General features: G+C 34.5%; 1 protein-coding gene across 1 annotated transcript in view; it reads right to left on the reverse strand.

Moving 5' to 3' along the window:
* Kcnh5 (potassium voltage-gated channel subfamily H member 5) overlaps positions 1-18,935 on the reverse strand; it is a 293,603-nt gene that overhangs the window by 249,972 nt on the left and 24,696 nt on the right. Inside the window, exon 2 of the mRNA XM_078050022.1 lies at positions 16,693-16,816. Coding sequence (XP_077906148.1) covers positions 16,693-16,816 — 124 coding nt within the window. The remainder of the gene's footprint in view (positions 1-16,692; positions 16,817-18,935) is intronic.

An 18,935-nucleotide genomic window follows, 5' to 3' on the forward strand; every position in this document is an offset into this window, starting at 1 on the left:
TAAATGACAAGTTCCAAAATAAACAATTTATAAGTTTAAAATTGTGTGCTATTCTGAGCAACAATATAAAATCTCTAACCTTCTTTCTCTTTCCTAACCAGGATGTGAATCATCCCCTTTTTCCAGAGTATCCAAACTCTATATGCTACTCACCAGTTAGTTACTCTCTACTCATCTCTGTTATCAAATCAATTGTTGCAGTTTTGCAGTGTTTATGTTCTAGTAACCCTTATTTTACCTACCAAGGGTCCCAAAGTGCAAGAGTAGTGACTCTGGCAATTCAGATAGGCCAGAAAAAAAAGCATAAAGTGTTTTCTTTAAGTACCAAGTTTAAAAAAAAAAAGTCCAATAGGATACAAGAAGATATTCTGATAGAAAGAACATTAAGAGAGAGGAAGAAAGATAAATAAATAAATAAAAAATAAAAAGAGGCTCTTAGACTTATGGGACATAAGGGGACTTATGAGATACCTAGGAATTTCAGAAAATAGAGAGAAAGGAAAAGGTATAGAAAACCTAGTCAATGAAATAGCGCAAAACTGCCCTAATCTTGTGAAATACATAGACATCCAGGTCCAGAAATCCCTAAGGACCACAAACAGATTTGACCAAAAAATGTCTTTGCCGTGGCATATTACAAATTGTCAAAGTTCAAGACAGAATTCTAAAAAGAACAAGATAAACTCATCATTCATAATCATGTCACATTTAAAGGTATCCTTATTAGACTATTGCTAGATCTTTCAGAAGAAATCTTACAGACTAGAAGGGAATGTGATGCCAAATTTAAAGTTCTGAAAGAGAAAAAATAATAATATTATATTCAACAAAGCTATGAAGAAATGAAAAAGAATTAAAGACTTTCTAAGACAAACAAAAGTTGAGAATTCCTCACCACCACAATAGCCTTACAAATCATACTTAATTATTATATATATTATATATAATATATGTGATTTATATTCCCTAATTAAAGGACATAGATTGGATGAATGGAATCTACATATAGAAGTGAAAGACTCATGAAAATATATGAAAGTATAAAATCCACAGAAGAGCAATTACACAAAAGAGAAGTGTCTGTTCAGGTCCTTGGCCCATTTATTGATTGGGTTATTTGGTTGTTTGGGGGGGGGGGTTGGGTTTTGTTTTTTTGGTGTTTAGCTTTTTGAGTTCTTTATATACCCTAGTGATTAGTGCTCTATCTGATGTGTGAGGGGTAAAAATTTTCCCCCAAGATGTAGGCTCTCTATTCACCTCACAGATTGTTTCTTTTGCTGAGAGGAAGCTTTTTAGTTTGAGCCCAACCCATTTATTGAATCTTGATTTTAATTCTTGTGCCACAGGAGTCTTATTAAGGAAGTTGGGACCTAATCCCACATGATGGAGATTAGGACCTACTTTTTCTTCTATTAGACACAGGGTTTCTGGTTGTATTCCTAAGTCCTTGATCTATTTTGAGTTGAGTTTTGTGCATGGTGAGAGATAGGGGTTTAATTTTATTTTGCTGCATATGGATTTCCAGTTTTCCCAGTACCATTTGTTGAAGAGGCTGTCTTTTCTCCAATGCATGTTCTTGGCATCTTTGTCTAATATAAGATAAGGACCTGAAGAGTTACTTCTCAGAAGATGATATACAATCAATCAACAAATACATGAAAAATATATTCATTATCACTAGCAATTAGAGAAATGCAAATCAAAACCACTCTAAAATTTTATCTTACTCCAGTCAGAATGGCAGCTATTATGAAGACAAACAACAATAAGTGTTGGTGAGGATGTGGGGAAAAGGATATACTCATACACTGCTGGTAGGACTGCAAATTGGTGCAGCCAATATGGAAAGCAGTATGGAGATTTCTTGGAAAACTGAGAATGGAACCATCATTTGACCCAGCTGTCCATCTCCTCAGTCTATACCCAAAGGACTTAAAAAAACAGCATACTACAGGCAAATAGCCACATCAATATTTATAGCAGCACAATTCACAATAGCTAAACTGTGGAACCAACCTAGATGCCCTTCAGTAGATGAATGGATAGAAAAAAATGTGGCATATATACACAATGGAATATTACTCAGCAATAAAAGAGAATAAAATTATGACATTTGCAGGTAAATGAATGGAGTTAGAGAAGATAATGCTAAGTGAAGTTAATCAATCCCCAAAAAAACAAATGCCGAATGTTTTTTTCTGATATAAGCAGGCTGATTCATAGTGAGGTGGGTGGGGAGCCTGGGAGGAATAGATGGACTCTAGATAGGGCAGAGAGGTGGGAGGAGAAGAGAGGGGGCATGGGGTTAGCAGTGATGGTGGAATGTGATGGACATCATTATCCAAAGTACATGTATGAAGACACAAATCATTATGAATATACTTTATGTACAACCAGAGATATGAAAAATTTGTGCTCTATATGTGTAATAAGAATTGTAATGCATTCTGCTTTCACATATAAATTAAAAAATTACATTAAAAAAAAAGAAAGAGAAACGGAGCGAATCTTATCAATACAGAAAACCACTAAACTTTACATACCAATAACAACCTTGAATGTAAGAATTATATTCCCTAATTAAAGGACATAGATTGGATGAATGTATTAAAAAGAATAAACCAACAATATGCTGCTACAAGAAACTTATTTCACCAGTAAGGACACAGTGACTGAAAATGAAGAAATGGAAAAAGAGTTTCCACACAAACAGAAAATAAAAGCAAGCATAAGTAGCTATACTTATATTAGCTAGAACAGATTCTAAATAAAAAGAAAAAAAAATTGTCATAGTGACAAAAAGAATCACTACATTATGATTAAGGGATCAACTCAACAAGAGGTATAAATTGTCAATGTATATGCACCTAATACCAGAGTACCTAATTTTGTAAACCAAACATTATTAGATTCAAAGAGAGAGGCTATGATAACACTATAATAGTTGGGGACTTCAATACCTCACTTTCATCAAAGGACAGATCATTCAAACAATCAACAAAGATCAGAGATGGAACAAATGGAAATGACCGACATTATAGAACATTTCCAAAAGCTGCAGAATACACATTCTTCACTTCAGCACATGGACATGCTTTGGGATAGGACAGATTTTAGAGTGCAAAACAAGTCTCAACAAATTCAAAAAAAATTAAATAATTTCCTGTATCTTGTCTGACAACAATGGAGTAAAAACTAAAATCAACAACAAAAAGAATTTTAGAAATTGTACAAATATATGAAAACTAAATAATATGCTTTGGCACAAACAGTGAGTCATTGAAGAAATCAAAAGGGACACTGCAAAATTTCTTGAAACAAATAAAAATGGAAACACAATATACCAAAACTTACAAGATATAGCAAAAGTAACACTAAAAGGGAAGTTTTAGCCATAAGTGATAGCATTAAAAAAAAAGAAAGATTCATTTAAACAACCTAAAAAAATCTGTCTCAAAGAATTTGAAAGGAACAAGCCAAGCCCCAAATTAGTAGATAAAGAGAAATACCAAAGATCAGAGCTGAAATAAACAAAACAGAGACTAAAACAATCACACAAAAGAATGATAAAATGGACAGTTGGTTTTTGGAAAGATAAACAAAATTAACAAATCTTCAGGTACACTGACAAATGAAAAAAAAAGGGAGAAGACCCAAATAAATAAAATCAGAGATGATTGAGGAGATAATAGAACTGAGACCACAGAAATACAAATTATCATTAGAGGCTAATACAAACAATTATACATGACAAATTAGAAACCTTAGAAGAAACTATTTCAAAAAACTGGAAACACAATATACCAAAACTTACGAGATATAGCAAAAGTAACACTAAAAGGGAAGGGAACTTTTCCAAACTTATTCTATGAAGTCAGCATTACCCTGATACCAAAATCAGACAAGGACAATAATAAAAGAAAAATAGAGATCAATATCTCTTACGAACACAGATGTAAAAATTATCAACAAAATACTACTCAGACTGAATCCAACAGCACAGAAAAAGATTATCCATCACAATCAAATGGGATTTATCTTAAGGATGCAAAGATTGTTCAACATTAGCAAAACAATAAATGTAATACATCACATCCACAGAATAAAGAACAAAAACCTTATGATCATTGCAAGATATGCAGTAGAAGCATTCAATAAAATTCAACATCCTTTCATGATTTAAAAAAAATAAATAAAATAAAACATCTGAACAAATCGGTTGTAGAAGGAACATACCTTGACATAACAAAAGCTCTATATGACAAACCCAGAGCAACATCATAGTGAACACAGAAGAGCTGAAAGTGTTTCCTCTAAGATATGGAATAAGACAAACTTTTACCACTCTTAATGAACACAGAATGGAAGTCAGCCAGAGCAATTAAGCCAGAAAAAGAAAAAAAAAAAAGGAACACAAATGGAAAAGGAGGAAGTCAAATATCTCTATTTCCACATATATAGACAAACCTAAAGATCCCACCAAAAGTCTATTAGAACTGATAAACAAATCTGGTAAAGTTCCAGGATACAAAAATTAACATACCAAAATCAGTTTCACTTTTATACAGCAATCACAAACTTGTTAAGAATGAAAATCACAAAAGTAATCTTACTCATAATAGCTGTAAAAAATAAAATAAAATAAAATACCTGAAAGCAAGTTTAACTCACGGAGTAAATGGCCTCTACAATGAAAATTACAAAATACTAATGGAAGAAACTGAAGAAGACACAAAATAATAGAAAGACCTCATGTCCGTGGATTGGAAAAATTTGTACTGTTAAAATGTCCATATTATACCATTAAAATGGCGATATTACCAAAAGTACTCTGTAGGTTTAACGCAATGCCAATCAAAATCCCAATGGCATTCCTCGAAGAAATAGAAAAAGCAATCATGAAATTCATCTGGAAAAATAAAAGACACAGAATAGCAAAAGCAATTCTAAGCAGGAAGAGTGAAACATGGTATAGTGATATCAGACTTTAAACTGTACTACAGAGCAACAGTAACAAAAACAGCATGGTACTGGTACCAAAACAGGCAGGTAGACCAATGGTACAGAATAGAGGACACAGAGACCAATCCACAAAATTACAACTACCTTATATTAGACAAAGGTGCTAAAAGCATACAATGGAGAAAGGATACCATCTTCAACAAATGGTGCTGGGAGAACTGGAAATCCATATGCAACAAGATGAAATTGAATCCCTTTCTCTCACCATGCACAAAAGTTAACTCAAAATGGATCAAGGAGCTAGGAATCAAACCAGAAACTCTGTGTCTAATAGAAGAAAAAGTTGGCTCTAATCTCCATCTCGTGGGGTCAGGCTCCAAATTCCTTAATAGGACACCCATAGCACAAGAGTTAAAATCAAGAATCAACAAATGGGACTTACTCAAACTGAAAAGTTTTTTCTCAGCAAGAGAAACAATAAGAGAGGTAAATAGGGAGCCTACATCCTAGGAACAAATTTTTACCCCTCACACTTCAGATAGAGCCCTAATATCCAGAGTATACAAAGAACTCAAAAAATTAAACAATAAGAAAACAAATAACCCAATCAACAAATGGGCCAAGGATCTGAACAGACACTTCTCAGAGAAGGATATACAATCAATCAACAAATACATGAAAAAATTTCTCACCACCTCTAGCAATCAGAGAAATGCAAATTAAAACCACTCTAAGATACCATCTCACTCCAGTAAGAATGGCAGCCATTATGAAGTCAAACAACAACAAGTGCTGGCGAGAATGTGGGGAAAAGGGTACACCTGTACATTGCTGGTGGGACTGCAAATTGGTGCGGCCAATTTGGAAAGCAGTATGGAGATTCCTTGGAAATGGAACCACCATTTGACCCAGCTATTCCCCTTCTCGGACTATTCCCAAAAGACCTAAAAAGAGTATACTACAGGGATACAGTGTCATCAATGTTCATAGCAGCACAATTCACAATAGCTAGATTGTGGAACCAACCTAGATGCCCTTCAATAGAGGAATGGATTAAAAAAAAAATGTGGCACTTATACACAATGGAATATTACTCAGCACTAAAAAATAACAAAATCATGGCATTTTCAGGGAAATGGATGGCATTAGAGCAGATTATGCTAAGGGAAGTAGCCAATCTCTAAAACACAAATGCTGAATATCTTCTTTGATATACAGGAAGCAACTCAAAACAGAGCATAGAGGAAGAGCATGAGAAGAAGATTACCATTAAACAGGGACGAGAGGTGGGAGGGAATGGGAGAGAGAAGGGGAATTGCACGGAAGATGGAAGGAGATCCTCATTGTTATACAAAATTACATATAACATGGTGTGAGGGGGAAGGGAAAAAGAGAGAGAGAGAGAAATGTGTTACAGTAGATGGGGTAGAGAGAGGTGATGGGAGGGGAGGGAAAGGGAAGGGGGATAGGAAGGGGATATGAAGAGCTGCAGAATACAACAGACACTAGTATGGCAGTATGTATAAACGTGGATGTATAACAAATGTGATCCTGCAATCTGTACACGTGGGAAAAATAAGAATTCATAACCCACTTGAACCAAATGCATGAAATATGATAGGTGAAGATCATTGTAATGTTTTGAGCAACTAATTAAAAAATAAACAAAAAACTAGAGATCAGATTTGGCTATAATTGCAGATCTACCTAAACAAAGATTTATTTCACTATACTTTGTAAGTAAAGGAAAAAAATACAAGATAATTATTTTAAATTCTAAAAAAAATGTCTATATTATTCAGAATGACTTATAGATTCAATGCAATCCCCATCAAAATACCAACATCATTCTTCATAGAATAGAAAAAAAATCCTAAAATTCATGTGGAAGCACAAAAAAACACAAATAATAAAAGGGTTCTTGTGCAAAAAGAACAAAGCTGGGGCCATCATTGCTGTCCTGGATCTCAAGACATACCACAGAGCTACAGTAACCCAGACAATGTGGTACTGGTCTAAAAACTGACACACAGACCAAGAATAGAGATCCCAGAAATCAATCTACCCATCGACTTCAAAAATGGCTCTACACAAAGATGCCAAATATTATACACTCAAGAAAGGAAAACCTCTTCAATAAATGGTGCTGGAAAAATTGAATAACCATATGCAGGAAAATGAATTGTCCCAGATCCACTCATAATATATCCATCATCTATACACAAATCCTGAAATTATGAAATTCCTAGAAGAAAACATTGGCGAAACACTTCAAGACATTGGTACAGGCAGGGATTTTGGGAGTGGTTTGGACTCCCAAGAGCACAGGCAACAAAAACTAAAATAGACCAATGTGATTCTATCAAACTAAGAAGCTTCCACACAGAAAAAAGGAAACAACAGAATGAAGAGAAAAACTACAGAATGGGAGAAAATATTTTCAAACTATTCATCTGACAAAACATTAATATCCATAATATAAAAGGAACTCCAAAAACTCTACAACAAAAAAAACTATTCAATTAAAAATGGGCAAATGATCTGAATAAGCATTTCTCAAAAGAAGAAATACAAATTGTCCATAACTATATTAAAAAAACCATTCAACATCATTAGCCATCAGGTAAATGTAAATCAAAACCACAGGATATTATATTAAGTATAACAATGAGACACCATCTTTCCCCAATCAGAATGGCTATTATCAGAAAAGCAAAAAATAACAAATACTAACAAAGATGCAGGAGAAGAAAACTCTTACACTCTGCTGGAGGGAACGTAAATTAATACAGCTATTATGGCTAACACTATGGAATCTCCTCAATAAACTAAAAATGCATCTAACATATGATCCAGCTATCCCACATTGGAATATATATCCAAAGGAGATAAATTCAGCATAATAAAGAGACAACTGCATTCCCAAGTAAACTGCAGCATTATTCTCCATAGTCAGAAAATGGAATCAATCTAGGTATCCACCAGTGGATGAATAGGTAAAGAAAAAATATAATATATATATATATATATATATATATATATATATATATAGAGAGAGAGAGAGAGAGAGAGAGAGAGAGAGAGCGAGAGAGAGAGAGAGAGAGTAATATTAATCAATCATTAAAAAAGAAATAAAATCCTGTCATTTAAAGCAAAAATGGATGAAACCAGAAGACATTATATTAAATGAATAGGTCAGAAACAAAAAGAAAAATATCACATATTCTCTCTCATGTGGAAAATGAAAAAGTTGAACTCAAAGTAGAATAGAGTAGAATACTAATTGCTAGCGACTGGGAAGAGGAGCAGGTAAAGGGGGAAAGGAGGTTGGATAATTGGTAACAAAACAGAAGCATGAGTTCTAATACTCTATCTACAGTGCACTAGGTAGACTGGAGTTCACAGTGAACTACTACATATATTATGAAGAACTAGAAGAGTGTAGCTCCAAGGCTCTAAACAAAGAAATACGGAGGCAGAAATGCTAATTACCCTCATCTTATCAGTACACATCACATACATGTACTGAAATACCTCACTGTACCCCAGAAATAAGTGCAACTTTTATGTGTTAATTGAAAAGAAAAAATAAAATGTATAAAAAGCTTCCTAATGTCTGGCATTCCATTTTTATAAGATGGCCTCACAAACATCTGATCATCTACAAGACTGAACTCTCTCAAGGACTCGCATCTCTAAAACTCCATTTTTGATGCTTTCAAAATCAAGTTGTGCTTCTAGTTTTGGGTACATAGTGCTATGTTGTATCATTCTAAAATAGCTAATGGCTGTCCAGACCATTTCTTTTACCAAGAATATGTGACACTGCTGGATAACAAAGTTTCTGAAGGGTCAATGTTTATCTTTGTTATAGCTTTACTTCCGTTTTTCAAGGAGCTGCATGTTGACCAAAGACAGAAGCAGGTGTGGTGGTGCCGGAAGCTGGGCAATTTTTAGCACCCTCTTCAAGAAAAGACTAGAAAATGTTGAAATGCAATTAGACACAGAGCCTTCAAAGATACCCACTCACATGAGAGGAAATAATTCTGCGTGCAGTAGCACATGCTTCTAATTCCAGAAGCTCGGAAGGCTGAAGCAGAAGGATCACAAGTTCAAAGCCAGCCTCAGCAACTTCCTGAGGCCCTAAACAACTTAGTGAGACCCAGTCTCAAAATTTTAAAAAATTTTACAAATGGGCTGGCGATATGGCTCACTGGTTAAGCATCCCTAGGTTCAATCCCTGGTACAAAAAAAGAAAATAGGAAATACAACACAGGTCAGGTGCAGTTAAAGATCTGAAGAGAAGATTAAAATGAACAAGCAACTTTTCAAGTAAACTCTGAAAACTTCATCTTCCTTAGTCATCCTTTCTGAGACTAAAATAGCCTGTAATAGAGCAAAGTAAAAATGCTTAAGGAAAAAAAAAATCCCAATTATTTAAAATCTGAAAACCTCTTTTAAGGCCCTTTCTATATTTCTTACCTTGTTCCGTTCAGACTTTTCATTCTGAGTTTATGATACTATGTCTTTTTAGTGACAGAATATACTTGAAGTGGCGAAACACTTCAAGAATAAAAGGTATTTTTAAATGGACTATAAAGAAAGTCTGAAATGTACTATCCATCTTCTCAAAGCAAATGTTCCAGAGGTTAATTCAAACCCTGGAAAGTATTTCCACCAAAAGTTATCCAAACTGTACAAAGTCGATGACTCCACATTCTCTAGGCCCGGCACATGTTTATTTGCTTGGCCTTGTTACATGTAAATGTTGAATGTCTGATTACAATTTCCCAAAGCACAGCAGACTCAAGCACAACACAGTCTTGGGATGGTTAATGGAATTTAAGGGAGCCAAATTTTAAAACCAGTAATCACCAGACTTGAAAACCTATGTGTAATAATGTTATTGGTTTCATGCCTCTGATTGAATATACTCAATGAATATATATTGGGAATATAAAAATATATAACTTCCACTTGCTATCTTACACTGAATACCAAGTTCCCCTTTAGTAATTATAAATGCCTTCTACAACTTCAGTGTTATCTTATTGGAAGGAAAATAAAATTGGTTTCACAGAAGTAATCCATCTCTGCTATAATAGGGAGTAGCTATGGTATAATTCCCTTGCCCTTAGAAAATTACAAACTGTAATTCATGAACAAGTCCTATAACCTCTCTGACCCTCAGTCTTCTCATCAGCAAAATGATGATAATGTTAACCCAAATCAAAGGGTGAAGACTAAAAGGATGACATGTGAAGTTACAAAGTACAATGCAGTTAGTGTTCAATGGTTGGATCCTTGCTGGAATGTGTCTTATAAGTGGGGTTAGAAGGACCTCCCCCACTAGTCCCAGCACTATTCCTTTCCTTTCTCCCATTCTGGGACACAGATTGGATCCTGTTTGTTCACAGACTCACTATATCTCAAAGGGAGATGCCCATAATCCTGGGCATCTCCCTTTGTGAGCCTACAAGGTGGTTTTTTTTTTTCAAGCAGACCTCCTGCCTCAACTTACTGCTTTATAATCATGCCATATCACTGACTAGTGGCAATGTTTGGTTTGTGTCCCAAAAAATTGGGGAATAGGTAGCTTTGACTTAAAACAGGATTTTTTTTTCAAAGAATAATATTCTTTCTGCTCCCATCTATTGTATTGTAGAAAAACTTTGTTAAGAACTGTATGTTTAAGAAGAGACAAGAAGGCTCTAAACTTAAGCACTGAGTACAAACAAGCTTCATTATATCTCACAGGAAGGATGTCTATAATGGTTGATGGACCACCAAGGAAGAAAAGAACTTTTACAACTCAAACGAAATACAACCTAATCATGAGCTCTACCAAACTATCTTCCTTTGTTATTGAGTGATAATGTTCCGAGACCAAAACATCACAAATATTCAGTCACCACTCTTAAAGGTGCTATTATATGCCAGCTGTAATTCAAAAACAACCAAAAGTTTCCTCCAAGAACCAACACAGTCCATTTAATGCACTTGGGAAATGTGGTCTGTGGCTCAGAACAGGCTTTAACAGTAGGATCATTACAAAGGCTAAAGGGAAGTGGACTGAGACCTCAGGTCAAAGATCAGAAATCAGGAAGGGGGCTGGCGCTGTAGCTCGGTGGAAGAGTACTTGCCTAGTATGTGTGAGGCACTGGGTTTGATCCTTAGCACCACATAAAAATAAACAAATAAAATAAAAATCAGGAAGCCTGAGAAAAAGGAGTTAAGGAAAAAGAATTAAAAAACAAATAAGAACACAGCCTTTAAAATCTCAAAACTATAATTTTAGAATAATTCAAAGGCTTTACCAAAAGGCTTCACAACCCATTGATTCATATGGTTTTAAAAGGATTTAGATAGAATTATAAATGGTAGATCAATAACATGTACTTAAGGAAAGCCATGGGTAGGACTGGTTGCCTCTAGCCTTAGGAGTCTGACATCACTGAGGCACCTCCGCCCCCTGCACTTGTCCTCAGTACCCCCATGAGGAGCAGAGCCCTCAGCCAAAGGGAAGCATACTGACTTTCATCCATCATGCATAATGTGCTCCTGTTGGCTGCTGAGTTAATCCTGCATTAATAAAACTGCTTGTGAAATCCATCCCAGAAAGTGTACCTCAGTATCTCTGTTTGGTTGTCTAATTTGATAGCTTAAGTAAGAGATTATTAATAGCATTCCAGAAAAAAGTAATTATATTTAAAAGCATCTAACTATTCTTTAATCCTCCCTTCCTACAGACAAGATTGGTCTCCTCACCCTTCTATCCAAAAACAGAAAAACAAGGCAGCAAGGGTTTCTTAAGTGTCAAGTTACTGACAGGTTAAAGGCTAACGTGGATCTTACCTAACCAAACCTATCACAATATTTCTTGCATGTCAGAGTTTCTTAAGGATCATCAGATAGGATCATATACTTTGAAATGCATTCCCTCAAAACCTAGACTCTTCTTTAAACTTGCAATACTTCTTGTGTTCTCCAATAAACAGCAAAACAGTTCAAGGCTCGGAAATGCGATTCTTAGATGACAAAATGGAATAGATCTGAAAATCCTAGGCATTCAATGAGTCATAGAATTTTTTTTTTTAATTTTAACTAAAACAAAAATGAGACAGTAGCTAGCATACATCAGATTTTTTTATTGAAACTTAGATACTATAATAGCATAGTGAAGATGTGGGAAAATCAGAATGCTCACTCATCCTGGTGAGAGCAATAGCCCAGCACCTGACTAAAATTCTGCCTCTGGTCTACTATCCATCAATCCCATTTCTGGGCATGCAGACAAAAGAAAAAAAATTCTCTCATAAGCCACAAAAAGATGTATATAGGATGTTTATCTCCATGTTGTCATGGGTAGCAAAGAGTCAGAAGTTGGATCGCATGAGCAGTAGGATGGATAAATCAAAGAAAGGCCATAAAGATACCGGAGCTTCAGGCAACACTCATATATAATAAAACAGGTTGTGATACAGGAACATAAAGAAATCTCAAAAAACATAACGTTAAATGGAAAAAAAACATAAATATTTCTGCATAGCAGAGATAATGGGGGTCATGTAGATGAGCACGTGGAAAACAGCAGCATTTCAAGAACACACATATTTAATAAGTAAATGGAAGATGCACTAGGAAGACATCCAGTAAACACACTAAAATGAGCAGCTATGGAAAGGGAATTTTTGAAAAAGAAATGAAGACAGCATATTGATAATATTCTAACAAATTGAGAAGTATGTTCAATTTGATTCTGTCTGATAGAGGAGAAATTGGAAAAAACAAAGAAGAAAAAGATAAGAAAACAAAAGAAATAAATCTTAGCCTCTTGACATTGTAAAAACACAAATTGGTATTTTTAAAAACTTTCCCCATAAAACAATTCACATTTGAATATTTTTAAAAAATGATTCTTTTTTAATTTTTTTTTCAGATATACAGTGTCACCAGCCACATTTTTCCACATGAACTGGAGCTCACTGATTAGTAGGTACTTCTTCTTTTTTTTTTTTAATCATTTCAGTCATCTCTATAATAAATTCTGTTTAGACAAAAGCTTGATAATCTTACAGGTTTGAGATTTTTAACACAATTTTTCATATCTCTGTTTGTATATAAAGTATATTCACACCAATTCATGTCTTCATACATGTACTTTGGATAATGATGTCCATCACATTCCACCATCATTGCTAACCCCATGCCCCCTCCTACCTCTCTGTCCTATCTAGAGTTCCTCTATTCCTCTCATGCTCCCGCCTCCCTACCCCACTGTGAATCAGCCTCCTTATATCAGAGAAAACCTTCAGTATTTGTTTTTTAGGGATTGGCTAACTTCACTTAGCATTATCTTCTCCAAATCCATCCATTTACCTGCATATGCCATGATTTTATTCTCTTTTATTCCTGAGTAATATTCCATTGTGTATATATGTCACATTTTTTTATCCATTCATCTATTGAAGGGCATCTATGTTGGTTCCACTGTTTGGCTATTGTGAATTGTGCTGCTATAAATACTGATGTGGCTGTGTCCCTGTAGTATGCTGTTTTTAAGTCCTTTGGGTATAGACCGAGGAGAGGGATAGCTGGGTCAAATGGTGGTTCCATTCCAAGTTTTCCTGATTGGTAGCTTCTTATAATCTTGAGTTCATCTAAAATTTGTCATTATTAAAATCAGTGAAGGTCTCTAAATTATTCACAAGGCTATTTTCTCTGTCAAATGATTTATCTCCATATTCAGTAGAAATTCAGTGATTCCAAAAGACTATAATTTGTCATTATTAACCCTGTGTCTCTAAATATGGATATAATTTTCTTCTTTCCTTTCTGTTTTTTTAAGTCTCATGTTCAAGGGCTTTATAGATTCATTTAAGGGGGGAAAAGCTGTATGTTAAACAAAACCTCAGAACTGTGACGCAGACACAGTTTTATAAACATTTTGGAGGTGGTTTTCTGGGTTTTTTTGGTTTTGAAGTTTCTCTCTCTCTTTTTTTTTATAATATGTTTTTAGCTTTTTCTAGCATTATTATCCTTCCAACACATGGTTTAGAAAGTAGGACTTTGCCATAATGTGTTTTAACAAATCTCCCACAACTAGACATTTTGATTATTTCTAGGTCTTCACTCTTCTAAATAATGCTGCAGTAAACATAAAATGGGTGTAGTTTAATTTTAAAAGGGGGATGAGGAAGTTTAAAATGGGAGCGCATTAAAATAAATCATGCTTCCAAGAAAACCTGCCAGGGCTCAGATATCATTTGCTCATTTGTCAGATGCTAGACTTCATCGCTCTGTGTGGACCTTAAACTGGCTGCAATTTTCAGATTAGCAAAACACACTTGGCATTTTGTGCAAGCAAGTAAAAACAGTTCATGTTCGGAATATGACCATTTTGAAAATACAACTCTGATAGGTGAAGACTTAGGGGAAGGCTTGCACACTCTTTTTCACAGTGAAAAAAATCCAGCATAGTCCAACACTCTCCCTCACTCAGTTCAGATGTCCTGGATGAAATGCAGGATAATGGAAGCATGCTTTACAGAAGCATGGAAGAGCTGAACTGGGGTTTATTGCAAAACAAGACAATCTAATTCAACAAAAATGACACAATACACTGCCCTGTGTTCTATAGTACATACAAAAGTGAATAAGACCAGTTCCTGATTTCAAGGCACTTAATCTGGTAGTGGCAAAAGGAAGGGTTAAATAGCTCTTTTAGAGGTAAAAATATGTTAATATAACATGCCAGCTTTTTTAAGGAATCCTTTTGTAGGAAAAATTACACTTACAAAAGTGAACCCCTTTGGGAATTGGGCAAATACATGGGATACAGAAGGAATGGGAGCAGGATTTCATGGTATGTCCAGAAATGAACAGCAATCCTTGCCCCAAAATTACAACAAAACCAATAAAAATTCAAACCCAAGGGATAAGTTAAGGACTAAAGAATGATGTCAACAGAAATACACACAAAGAACTAGGAGGAATCAAAGAAAAGAGAGACACCTATTGTTGGGGGGAAATCATAAATACCTTCAGGTACAAGATGGCATCTGAGACAGACTTGGTATGAAAATGAGATGTCAGCAGTTGTGGGAACATCAATGTTCCCTGGGACTCTCTATCATGCCTATTGCACAGGGTAAGGTCAACCACAAAATTTAACCTTTCCCTAATTTAAAAACTGCAGGGGATACAGGAAAGGGTGATGCATGACGTAGACCTGCAATCTCCCAGAACATCCGACACACCCCTAATGACAAAAGGCAATGCCTGCCCTATGGATAAAAAGTCACAAAGACATCAGTGCCACCAAAGGAGTTTCTCCACCAAAGGCCACACTTTTCATCACTCCTGTTTACCAACTGCATACCTGCAAGTAAAGATTGCATGTAGGAATGACTACAGTAGGGAGGACAGCTAGGGGAAGATACAGGAAGGAAGAGGAGGCTTGATCAGACTACTTCTCAAACCTGGATAAACATCAAGATAAACTAACTACTGACCCTATCCACCTGCTTTTGGTGGGTCTTATTCAATAGATTTAAGAGGTAGGGGAATCTATGTTTTGCAAAAGCTCTTTAAAGTTTAGTCAGGCTTAGATTCACCAGTATAATATGAAATCCCTGGCTTCATTTTAGATTCAGAATGAACATATAGATGTAAATGTAGATATATGTATATAGTTTCTCAGTATAAATGTGAAGATAAATCACTGTTTTGCTTAACATAGATCAACCTCAGTTTTCCCATCTGAAAAACAGGATCAAACTAAAAAAAATTTTTTTAGATCCTTCACAGTTCTAAAATAGTTTGATTTCAGAGCTTAATTGAGAGCTTAAAAGAAAAATTAAATCAAGGGGGAATAAAACACCCCATCTGGCCTTACTGAATTGTTGTGAAAAAGTTTTAGATTCTAAATTGCTTTTTATATACAGTTTTCTTTTTCCTGGTCTCCTTTTATCATAATACTCTCTTTAAACTTACAGAAATGGCGTATGTATATTTTTTAAATTGCCAGAAGTAATATAAATGTCAGAATTCTGTTTTACATAAGACAAAAATAGCAACAGTAAAACATGCAACATTACAAAGCACATGTGATTGACACAGGATATAAGCACTTCATTTTCATGCCCTTTAAACACTCATGGACCGTGGTGTTCTCCTTGAATGGGGCTTGTTTATTTTTTTTTCTTTTTACTTTATTGGTTGTTTTTAGTTACATATAACATAAGGATTCATTATTACATAATTATAAAAGCAAGGAATGTCATTTGCTCTAATTCAGTCCCCAGCACTTCCCCTTTCCCTGCCCTTGTCCCTTCCCTCTTCCTTTCCCTCAACTCCGCTGATCTTGATTTTCTTTAAAACACTGTTAGTCCCTCCACAGGTGCTGAATCCTTCAGTGGTTCTCTGACATGGGATGCTCCTCTGAACCCTCAGCATCTTTACCAGCTCCCGGCTCATTGAAACTGATCAAAAAGTATTTGTTGAATGAATGAATGAATTCACAGATATGCAAAAATCTCTCTCTTCGCAAAAGTTAACAATGACTCTTTAAACTACATATTTCCATTGACAATCCAGTCTTCTTAGTTTACTAATATAAGTTTTACCCTATAGATTGTATATGTGAGTCCAAATAAGGAGAAAGCTTTCAGTTACTTTCAGAAGAGTGTTCAATTTTAGAAAAGATTCCTAACTTTTTCCATGACATACCTGCAAGTGCTGCTTTTCTGCATGACGTCAGCTCGATGATACCCAGAGAGTTTACAAAAACCGTCATTACTGTAAACTACAGGCCAATCCACAATCTGGGCATTTCCCAGTAAGAAACTTGATTCTAAGGAAGAAAGAAACAAAGGAAGTTACTTAGCCTTATTTAACAATTTACTTCTTTCAAGTAATCAAAGAGGCAAATTCAAAAAGAAGGCTGATTATGGTACAAGTAATCTAACCTATGAAATCAATATAGCATGATGATCAATGAGATCTGCAATACATACAAGATTTATACACAAACTAAAAATGCCATTTAAAGAAACTATAATAACTCTTTGCATTCAAGTACACCCTATGTTATGAAAACAATGTGTGATTACTACTATAATATTATTGACTATAATAATTACACTTAAAATGGGTTAATTTATTAAGACCCTATGGGCACTTTTCCAAAAATACTTGACAACAGAGGCAAATTGTGTGACCCCTCTCCAAAAATTCTTTTAATACAATTTTGAAATTATGGGGCAAATTCTTTATATATTAGATTGATCTTGAGAAGTATAATTTTAAATAGCTAAAAGGGGTATTCTTTTCAGTAGAATGAATCAGACATTACTTTTCTGTAATCATATATGAATACACAACCAGTGTAATTTCATATCTCATACAACCACAAGAATGGAAAGTTATACTCCATGGATGTATAATATGTCAAAGTACATTCTATTGTCATGGATAGCTAAAAAGAACAAATTTTAAAAATTAAAAAATAAAGGGTCTTCTTTTAAAATAAAATTATTCAAAGATACTACTGTCTACCACATATTACACAGAATTTAGAAACTGCCAGTATTACATATAAGAAATATCTCTGCTTTATTAATATAGAAAAGTAGGTTTGCTTCAGGTATAAAATTAACACAAAAAACAAATATCTTTGTGTATCAACCTTGATTAAAAATCCAATCATTTCAGGCAGCAACTTTAAGCAGTCTTATAGATAACATGACAATAAATTAAAATTAATATTAAAATATTAACATAAAAATGAAAAATATTTTAAAATAAAAATCTTTAAAGAGTAAAAATTCTAAAATGAATACAGTACTCCAAACTTATCTCAAAAAAAAATCTCCCTTGGGCTCATATTCAGGGTAGTATACTCAAAATAAAAATGGGCTTATGAGTAGCAGACTTGAAGTCCTGTCTCAAAGTTAGTCTTTATAAAAATAATAATGCAATTCAACATTTGCTAAGTAGTAGTTACTACTTAAAATTGATTGCTCTTGATTAGACAATGGAATAGAATAAAGATTAATATACCCTTGGCTCTCAACAAATTTACATGTTAAGAAAAATAAGTGTATAACAACCAAATCCAACTTAGGAGAATAGATACTAATTCAAGAAGCACAGAAAACATATGAGAAAAAACCTTTTGAGAACACTAGGAAAAAAAACAAAAGTGGGCAGAAACTGGTAAAAAAAATTAAACACTGAAAAAATAGATATATATCAGGTGAGACACTCATTTAACTTTGTCCATCCCAAGAGGACTTCCCAGTTTGGACAGTTTATTGAATGATACATCCCCAGCAAAAATGTCTTTTAAGGTGAAGGAGTCAAAGGCCATAGTCCTAACTACAAAAGTACAAACTAGGAAACTTCTAGAAGAAAACATAGGAGAAAATCTTGCAATATGGAGGGAGACAAAAATTTCTTATATAAGATTCATTTAGCAATCACCATAAAAAAAGATGCCAAATTAGGCTTCAATAAAATTAAAATCAACTAAGCATTCAAGGATACTGTACAGAAAATAAAATAGAAAACTACAGCCTAGGAGAAAATATTCACAATATACACATCCAATAAGAACTCCAGAATATATTTTTAAAAATTCCTACCAAAGATCAAACAACCTAATCGACAAAATAAACAAATGACTTGAACAGATATTTCACTAAATAAGATATGCAGGAGTAGTAAGCACAAAATATGACTTCACAATCATCAGGCATGAGGGGGGTGACAACTAAAATCACTGTGCTATACCACTGCTCAACCACCAGAGTACTTACAAAGGCTAACACCACAAAACGAGCATGAGAATCTGAAGCAATTGGATGACTTTATAAAATGCTCATGAAAATCTACAATAGTATGATTGCTTTGGAAAACAGTCTCTTGTACAGTTAAATATTCATCTATGACCCAGAAACTTCACCCCTAGA

Source organism: Ictidomys tridecemlineatus, chromosome 5, assembly GCF_052094955.1.
Source record: "Ictidomys tridecemlineatus isolate mIctTri1 chromosome 5, mIctTri1.hap1, whole genome shotgun sequence".
Taxonomy (NCBI): Eukaryota; Metazoa; Chordata; class Mammalia; order Rodentia; family Sciuridae; genus Ictidomys; species Ictidomys tridecemlineatus.